Here is a 9,833-nt window from a genome sequence, read left to right on the forward strand (position 1 = left end):
TTTTATCAAATTCAAAATAAGATAACACAAACTTTTATAAAAACTAATTCATTTAAATTATTATACCCATAAGTAACTTTCATGAAATTCACACTTGATATTTAGGTTTATATGCTTCACATGTCATCACTGATTATCCATTTTACAACTTTACACGTGGCGTCCTCACATAACACGTCACATAAAATAGTCCGACACGGCGGAAGGTCACTATCGTAAATTTAACAGAAACTATGACGATTTTTACATTTTCCTCTTTCCTATAAATCCCCCTCTCGCCTTCGTTTCACCGGGAAATATATATATATAAAAAAGGTCTTTACAGTACAAAACGAACAGAGGAGAAAGAAAATGGTCAAGAAAATCTAAATCAAGCGATTTTCGGAGAAAACAATCCGAATTCCTCGATTTTTCCTCTATAATTTGCGTTCCTCGATCTAGGGTTTCCATTTCTCCCTCCCTCTCGATTGGAGATCTTCGAACGCATGCGCAGGAATCATCGTCTGTTCTATCCTTGAATCTTCTTTGAGAAACATCTGAAGCTTAGCTGTCGCATCGGGACCTGTTCGAGTCGTTCGGGTTCTTGTTATTTGGGGTTCGGAGGGAGAGATGAGGAAGGTGGCGGTCGGAGCGGCGGTGGTTTGCGCCGCGGCCGTCTGCGCCGCGACGGCGTTGGTGGTGCGCCACCGCATGCGGAGCTCTTCCCGGTGGGCCCGGGCCATGGCCATACTGAAGGAGTTCGAGGAAAAGTGTGGGACGTCGATCGCGAAGCTGAAGCAAGTGGCTGACGCCATGACGGTGGAGATGCATGCTGGTCTCGCCTCCGAAGGTGGGAGCAAGCTCAAGATGCTCATCAGCTACGTAGACAATCTCCCCACTGGGTATTGGTTTATTTATTTATCTTGGTTGAATCGAGCGTTGTCTTGGTAAAAAAGCCTCAAATTTCGAACTTTTAATCCATCATTTGATCGAACTGTTGTTTTTGTTTTATTTCCTTGTTTGGTGAACCGTCAGTGCTTGATTTATTTATATTGGTTAATTTGGGATTTTCTTTTCAAAAATTCTCAATTTTCTAACTTTTAATGAGTTTTTATCCATTTTTTTGTTTGATTTCTTTATCTTGGTGACTCATGCGGGCTGAAGTTCTAAAGGATTTTCTAGAGGATTTTTTTAATATTATTATTTATTTATTTATTGAAGAATTTTATGCTCAATAATGATAGATAGTATGATGCTTTAGTTGGGGAATTTCACGGTTGCTGTCACTTCAATACATGCTCTGTAATGCTGGTTCATCATGAGATGACTGTTTCGATAATTTTTAAAAATTATTCGGAAATAGAAGATGAATGTTACTCAACGACCTCCGGTTAGCTTTATTTTTGGGAGTATGAGGAAGATGATCGTTCAGAGACTGGAAATTACTTCAGTTCAAAATGGCATATTCTCCAGGAAATTCAGAACTTGAAGTGCTGGACTGATTTGGGTGAATGCCACTTGTGTGATATGTAGGAATATTTTGATGATTTGAGTCCCTATCTTTGTCTCCTGTTTTATGTGACTTCTATCTTTATTCCTTCAAACTTTATAATTGTTCGAGTCTTTATTGAGAAGTGTTTTTTAGGTATTACTTTTTTCTTGTTCATTTCTAGCTTTAGCAGCGCCAAACTTTGCCCAATTTCATTTTTTGATCACGTTTAGTCCTTGACTATGTTATCATCCTTATTTTCCCGCATGCATATCCCCAGGATGTTCATCTGTCAGTGATTCTTCTTTTGGCTGTGGGCCTAATTGAGATGATTTTCTTTAAAAAAAAGATTTGAACTTCAGAGAGAATAATGAACTGGAAATCACTTTGCACTTTGACATAATAGTGTATTTTTATTTATTTATTGAATTTATGGATTTTATAAGCTACTTTATTAGTTTCCATGTTTGATTTGTTCCTTTTGAAATACAAGCCTCAAGTCCAACTAGGTGGCGCCAGCTATAATGATTCCTCTTCCACCACCCTAAATGGTTTAGGGCAATGTCTTCAGCTAGATTGCTGTCAAATCCTTACTATCTTGGTGCAAGTTATTCCTTGCCCTCTTACTGCCTATAACAATAAGTAAATCTTCCCCTTGATTGTCTTCTAGGTGCTATACCTAGTTGATGTTTTAGTTTCTTACTTTATTGTTGTTTTGTAAAATATGGCTACTTTTTTTTATTAGTGTATGTTTAGAAATTAAAATGATAAGAGACTAGAGAACCATGATCCCAGTTTGCACTTTACATTTTTTTGTTTTTTTTAATGTTTCCTCTAAGTCTTAAGAATGATTAAAGCAAATGTATAGTTCAATTGTTCTTTGGCTTGGGGATCTTTTGTGAGATTTATATATGAGCACATGACTTAGTGCTGCTACTTTGTGGATTCAAATTTTTTAAACTAGGTTGGTTAAACAATGACCAAATCAATTAGGTGAACAAGCTCCCCCCCCCCACCCCCCCCTCCTGTCCCTTCCCCCTTTTCCCTTCTCTTTCTTACAATTTTGTGGGTAAAGAGCCTGATTGGAGAAGTTGATTATGAACTACTATATATAGAGGATATGGAATCACATCCCATTTGTATTGGTTTTTGTGTCGAAGCTTATCAATATAGAAAAATGGGGGAAAAAGGGAGCAAGAATTTCTTGTATATTTATGTTTTTTAGATAAAACTTTTGGCTTATTGTGCCCATTGCCTTTTGTTTTTAACTTTCTAGGGATGAGAATGGATTGTTTTATGCTTTGGATCTTGGTGGCACAAACTTCCGAGTCTTGCGTGTGCAGTTGGGTGGCAAAGATTTACATGTTGTTAAGCAGGAATTTGAAGAAGTTTCGATTCCTCCACATTTGATGGTTGGGACATCAGATGTGAGTATCTACCTAAGCGTGCGGAACAATTGTTTGCCCTGTCACAAATCATTTATAATAATCTGAAGTTTTGTAATGATGTTGATTTCAGGCATTATTTGATTATATCGCTGCGGCACTTGAAAAGTTTGTTGCGACAGAGGGTGAAGGTCTTCATGTTTCACCTGGTAAACAAAGGGAGCTGGGTTTTACCTTCTCATTTCCAGTCAGGCAATTGTCAATTTCATCAGGGACGTTAATTAAATGGACTAAAGGCTTCTCTATAGATGACACAGTTAATCTCAATTTCCTTGACTCATGCTTTATGTTCTTTAAATATTTACTCTTACCACTTTTGTCTGTAGTCTTTATTCTTTTATATGGATTCTGCTCATTGTCTCCTATCTAGATTGGGTAGTGTTGATGATTCAAAGTTGTTGGTTATTACTTGTTTTAATCCATGTCAACTGACTTTTCATTCAACAACGTTGAGAGTAATTCAAGTGTTTGAATGAAACAATGGCATTTATTGTTTGATATTTTGGTATTTAAATCAGTGTTTTAAAAGGCTCAATTGTGGCTCACCTTAAGGCTTGCCTCCAGGCACAACATGCCTAAAACGCCTTGAGGTTCAATCTAAAATACCAAATTCCAAAAAGGCTAATGCATTATATGCTAAGGCTAACACATTTTTACAAAAGGCACATCTTTTGCACCTTTTTGGTTGAGGCTTACACATTTTGGTTTTTGATTCTCAAGTAAAAATTGTTTTAAAAAAATTTTGACTACATGTTTGTGTAAAAGGAATCTTGTAATATGAGTTGATTTGTAGAGCTCTTGAACCACAATCTTTCCAAATAACTGAAAATTGTATCTTAGATCATGAAAATAGTTTGAAATTTGTAATAGTATAGCTATCTCTTGTCATGATTTATGTCATGTATTTAAGTTAGCAATGATTGATGGCTCACAAGTAGTTTGCAAAGTATATATAATTTTTCTTTCTTACATTATATTTGTGATTTTCTTATTTTTCCTTTATTTTTAAAATATGTAATATTTATTTACATTTTTTAATCTTAACAATAAATCCTTCAAAGGTTTACTCCCTAATGCCTCGAGGCTTACACCTCACCTTTTAAAGGTTAAAATGCCTCGCCTTAGGCCTTCGCCCTTTAAAACTTTGATTTAAATTTAAAAGTTAGGGTAAAAGACATTGACCTCCTTTGGGGCTTGGCAAAAAGACACTAACCTCCCTTAAAGTTTCAAAAATTTCAGGAATCTTCTTGAGGTTTTAAGAATTTCAAAGACCTTCCCTAATGTTTGTCAAAAAGACACAAATCTCCCCTTGTATTTTGTAAAAAGATAAGTCTTTTGAGGGGAGTTTTGTGTCTTTTTGACAATTTTCAAGGGAGGTATGTGACATTTTTGAAACCTCCAGGGAGGTTAATGGAATTTTTGAAACTTTAGGGGAGGTCCCTATCTTTTTGTCAAACCTTAGGGGCGGTCAGTATGTTCTGCCTGAAAAATAGGTATGGACCAGACGACTTAGAAATAGGTTCTGTTCATGAATCACTGAGAAGGTTCCCCTGCTGCATATATAAAATGTCTAAAATGATTTCTGTGTGATACCCTCTCAAATTAGAAAAAGGCGAGCCTCTACCTCTAGAAAATTCCTGATTTATGACTCTATTGCTAACTGCTCTAGTTAAATGATCAATCTCATAAGGTGTGAAAAACATCTATTGTGTCATACTTATGCTTGCAGATGGTTGGTTTTGGCATTTTCTGATACCTATAAAGAGTGCCAGTTTATTTTATGAGATCTCTGGTCAAATTTCGTTGTATTTATTTTTCTCGAAGGAAAAAAAAATCAGTGTACTGGGGGTATCATCTTATCTTTCTTCTCATCAAGAAATTTAACACTGGCAGGTAGGCTAATGCCATGCATATGTTATTTACTTTTTTGTTAGGAAGCCATTCTATGCATATAATGATCAGATGATAGCTCTTGGAAATGCATATAAGAGCATCATATGGATATTTCAAAACATATGATCCCTTTGGTGGCATTATGGATGCTTTACCCCTTCTTTGTCCTTTCTGTTTGTGTGTGTGTGTGTTTTCTTTTCTTTCCTTTTTATTTTGCTACAGCTGCTCAATGAATGAAGTTTGTTCTTGCTTCCTTGTAGACTGTAGATTGGTTTAACACTGCTTTTTTTCTTTTTTTGGTTGAGACTTGAATCTTTTTCCCAATACCAAGGTTTGATAACCATGGGCATCTTAATCTCTACAAACCTGCTTACAGAATGATTATTTTCTAGTTTTCCATTATTTTCATTTTGGAAACGTATCTAATGGGGAAAAAAGAGTAAGAGTATCCCGCCAGATATGTTTTTTTTTTTTCCCAGTAAACTTTTTCTTCTTTGGCAAGCATTGGAAATGTCATCTTTGGTATAGTTGGTTTTGACCTTCATTTCATGGTTTATGATTGTAATTTCTCATTCAGACATTTGTTGACCATGGATTCACTTTTGTGGATTTTTTTCCCCACCAAACTTGTGGAATTAGGTTGGACAAGATGTGGTTGGAGAATTGACAAAAGCCATGGAAAGAACTGGCCTTGATATGCGCGTGACTGCTTTGGTGAGTTTAATTTGCTTGCTGCCTTACTCTTTTAATGGTCAATTTGGTGTGGTATCTTCATATATTGTCAGTCATCATTTTTTTGTTTTAAATTTGGAATTCTCCAATTTTATGCCAACGTAGGTCAATGATACCATTGGGACATTAGCTGGAGGAAGATACTACAGCAAGGATGTCATTGCTGCTGTTATCTTGGGCACGGGAACAAATGCAGCATATGTGGAGCGAGCACATGCAATTCCTAAGTGGCATGGCCCTCTACCCAAATCAGGAGAGATGGTTAGCCACCGTCAAATATTTTCTATTGTTATTTCTCTCTCTCTCTCTCACGTGTGCGCACACACACACACATGCACACATGTTGGGACAGAACTGTTTAGGGGTATGTATTTGTCCAAGATTGTATTAATGATCTTTGAATTGCTGTAGGTTATTAATATGGAGTGGGGTAACTTTAGATCATCACACCTTCCATTGACTGAATATGATCATGCACTGGATGCTGAGAGTTTAAACCCTGGTGAACAGGTGACTATTTTTACCGCAGTTGTGTAGTTCCATCATTTGTTGGATGATATGAATGTATCCTGGTAAAATGTTCTCTACCAACATTAACAGATTTTTGAGAAGATTATATCTGGTATGTACTTGGGAGAGATTGTACGCAGAGTCTTGTATAAAATGGCTGAAGACGCTGCCCTTTTTGGTGACACTGTCCCGCCAAAGCTAAAAATTCCATTCATATTGAGGTAACAAATAACAAACATTGATTTGTTGTTTGTGTAATCTTGATTCTCTTTTGATTGTTTACACTATAATTTAATTTGAAATCTGTGAAAATTCTTCTATGCAGCTGTGCTGGGCATGGTTAGCATGTTGACCTACGTTTAAGTCCATTAAACCTTTTATTTGGTGCATCAACATTTTTGTGCACACAGAATATATTGATCCATCATGGTTCTTTGCTTCTTGAGATTGTGCAGATGGTATTCCTGGACACTCTTCCATGCATAAGAATCAAACATGCAGGGTCTCAAATCATATTTGTTGACAGATAAAAATTATATTATTATCCATGCATTGGGAGAAAATGAGCTTGAGAAATGAATTTTCTGAAACTGTTGACGTTTTCGGACAGTGCAATGCTTTTTACCCCCTGAACCTGTGATCTTTGTGTGTAGCATTTTGGTGCCAACCCTATTTTTCTGCACTAGCACTTAAATAATGGCAATAACAATCTACACAAAATCCCCTAGGATTGGGTTGACAGTGTGCACGCGCACAGATTGAACTTTATGACTAATATTTAAATTCATTAGCAGTTGCTGGGGGCTAAATGTTGATGGAAATTTTCATTTTATGATTTTAGATGCATTATTTTAGTTATCTGACCGTGCATGAACTTGTGGTTTTGTGAAACTGTTTCTTGTTTGTTTTAGCTGTGTAAATAATTTCTGTTCAATGAATTCTCCACAGGAACTTGGTTTCTGTGTTGAGATTCTAGATTATGAATTATATTGTAGGTTGAAAATTTCAGACGCATTATTTTAGTTATCTGTTCGTGCATAAGCTTCTGGTTTTGTGAAACTCTTTCTTATTTGTTTTAGCTGTGTAAATAATTTCTGTTCGATGAATTCTCCACAGGAACTTGGTTTCTGTGTTGAGGCTGTAGAGTATGAATTATATGAATTATATTGTATGTTTCTTTTCTGCATATTATGTTCACGATAGTGTAAGTGCTGGGATAATATGCATGATTTTGTTTTATATTTTCCTTTTAAAATTGTTAGTTAAATTATGTGCTTGATCTTGTAATACCATGCTCCAATAAGGAGCTCATCTTTGACATAGTTTGGCTTCACATTTATGTGTTGTGGACATTGCCTTTCTTTAACCTTTTAATTGTTTGTGATCTCATTGCTCATAATATGACTGTTCTGCAAGGACATGTATTCAGATTCCTTAGAATAAGGGAATGCCCTCATGCAATAAAATGATCATGGTCAAACAATTTCCCTGTTTTGCTGCACAATCTATGATTGCCGTATTCTGTTATAAACATTGATCTTATGGTCATATCTGTTTGATTTCCTTTGGATGTCAGTCCTACTGTTTTATATTTTTTCTGATATAGGTATCTTGTCCTGAGCTTCCATGACTGTTTCCATCTTCCTGTGAAATATGCAGGACTCCTCACATGTCAGCAATGCATCATGACACATCTCCTGATCTAAGAGTGGTTGGAAGCAAACTGAAGGATATCTTAGAGGTGTGTCTCTCTTATCAGTACTGCTGATATTATAACTTGGCCTTACAATTTGTTTTCCAATTTTTTCTTTTTTACTTTCTAGTTGCACAGAAAGTAAACATGAGAAAAATACCTCCCCTCCCAATTCCTCTGTCTTGTTTTTGTTGGGATTAGCTTTTAAGAGTTTTCTCTTGGACGTATATGTGATGTGAGCATTGTGCAACTAGTATTGTTTTGTGTGAAGAACTCTAGTGCGCTAGCGTTGTCTTGTGCGAAGAATGTTAGGGTTCCGTAGTGGAATACAGTTTTATTCTCCATTTTTGGCACCTTGTTTTCACATAAACCACATTCGTACAGAAAAATAGAAAAAAAAAAAAAAACATATTTTATTGTTTTCTAACTTTACAAATATTTGGAAACTGGAAAACAAGTTGGTATTATCGTAGTTCTTTGAAAAATTGAAAATGGACTAGATTTGTTTTTACAATTGAACATGCCCATATCCTCCTCTGACTTGGAAAATATGAAGGAAAAGAATGGTAAATAAGGAGTTCGCTTTTTCTTGTTCAGTCATAAATGAAAGTATAATAAAAAACAAAATATGCCACAAATTGACGAACAAAGATTCTCTACATGCAATTAATCTTTGATTTTTCTTAATTTTCAGTCATATTAAAAAATTTCTAATCATAATTGAGATAGAAAAGTGCAATAGAATTTTTTTTTTTTTGCTTATTTTCTTTGTTGTTTTTTCTCAAAAATATTTAATCCATGTAGCTTTAGGCACTATTTGAAACTTCGAAAATATTGGGAAAGGAAAATATGAAGGAATTCAATTTTTCATGTTTGGTTATCAAGAAAGTGTAAAAGAAAATAAAAATATATAACAAATGGAGGAAAAAAATTTAATTTTACACATAATTGATATTTGATTTTTTTAAAAAAATTTCTATTCACATTAATGCATATATATATTTTAATATTGACTAGCATTTGATAGAGAGAGGAAACACGAGAAAATCTATTTCCTTATTTTTGTTTCTTTTTATTTCCCCATCCATACTGAGCCTTAGGTTTCTAGGAGAATGGCAATAACCCTGCAGTTTCTTAATTGTCTTCCCTGTTTGTCAGATATCTAATACTTCATTGAAAACAAGAAAAGTTGTTGTTGAGCTCTGTGATGTTGTTGCCTCTCGTGGGGCTCGTCTTTCTGCTGCTGGTATATATGGCATTCTGAAGAAGTTGGGAAGAGACACGGTTAAGGAAGGGGAGAAGCAGAAGTCAGTGATAGCCTTGGATGGAGGGCTGTTTGAGCACTACTCCAAATTTAGCACCGGTATGGAGAGCTCCCTGAGGGAGATGCTGGGAGAGGGAGTCTCTGAGAATATCATCATCGAGCACTCCAATGATGGCTCGGGCATTGGTGCTGCCCTCCTCGCAGCTTCGCACTCCCAGTATGTTGAGGCTGAAGAGTCTTGAGCAGGTTGGAGCTAGGGTGCTTTTTTGAAAGAAAGCTTCATTTTTTGTTATTGCATATTTTTTTTGTCCATTTATCCTTTCTTTCCACAACTTGCGCCCGATCGATAGAGCACCAGCAACTTTTATTTATGCTCCCGCAGCGCATGTAAGCGAGCAGCGGGGACAGCATGCTGTTGGAGCACCTGGAATTGGCCACAATCTTTACTGTTCAGCCTGCCATTCTGCTCCTTTGTTAAATGTTGGAGGAAATTGGCATCTTGCCATTTACTTTCTCCTTGAAGAATAAATTAGGGATTTTAATTGTTTCTTTGAGTGGCTACTGCAAATAAAAATAAGAATTGTTTTGATATTATTAATCTGTTGGCGTTTATGCCCTTTGTCACCCAGAGTTTTGGTTTGTGTAGACGGTTGTATTTAGGGATCTTTGGAAAAACATTTCCCCTTTGCATTTTCACTATAAAAAATATGCTAAGTAGTTTTCATTGAATGGGATCAATTCTATGACCATGTTAAACAGAGATTGTTGGCTATTGTTGGAGGATTAAACATTATTTTTCTTTTCACAGCTTGGCTGTTCCTTGCCTCA

The 9,833-nt window shown here is 35.8% G+C and overlaps 1 protein-coding gene across 1 annotated transcript; it reads left to right on the plus strand.

Moving 5' to 3' along the window:
• Positions 1 to 272: 272 nt before the first annotated feature.
• LOC131157320 (hexokinase-1-like) lies at positions 273 to 9,603 on the plus strand. The gene is made up of 9 exons (XM_058111380.1): positions 273 to 881; positions 2,745 to 2,895; positions 2,987 to 3,169; positions 5,446 to 5,520; positions 5,644 to 5,799; positions 5,950 to 6,048; positions 6,139 to 6,269; positions 7,708 to 7,789; positions 8,900 to 9,603. Exons 1-9 carry the CDS (start codon positions 610 to 612, stop codon positions 9,245 to 9,247), a joined length of 1,497 nt encoding a protein of 498 aa, XP_057967363.1. The 5' UTR covers positions 273 to 609; the 3' UTR covers positions 9,248 to 9,603.
• Positions 9,604 to 9,833: the final 230 nt, after the last annotated feature.

This window comes from Malania oleifera, chromosome 6 (assembly GCF_029873635.1).
Source record: "Malania oleifera isolate guangnan ecotype guangnan chromosome 6, ASM2987363v1, whole genome shotgun sequence".
Taxonomy (NCBI): Eukaryota; Viridiplantae; Streptophyta; class Magnoliopsida; order Santalales; family Ximeniaceae; genus Malania; species Malania oleifera.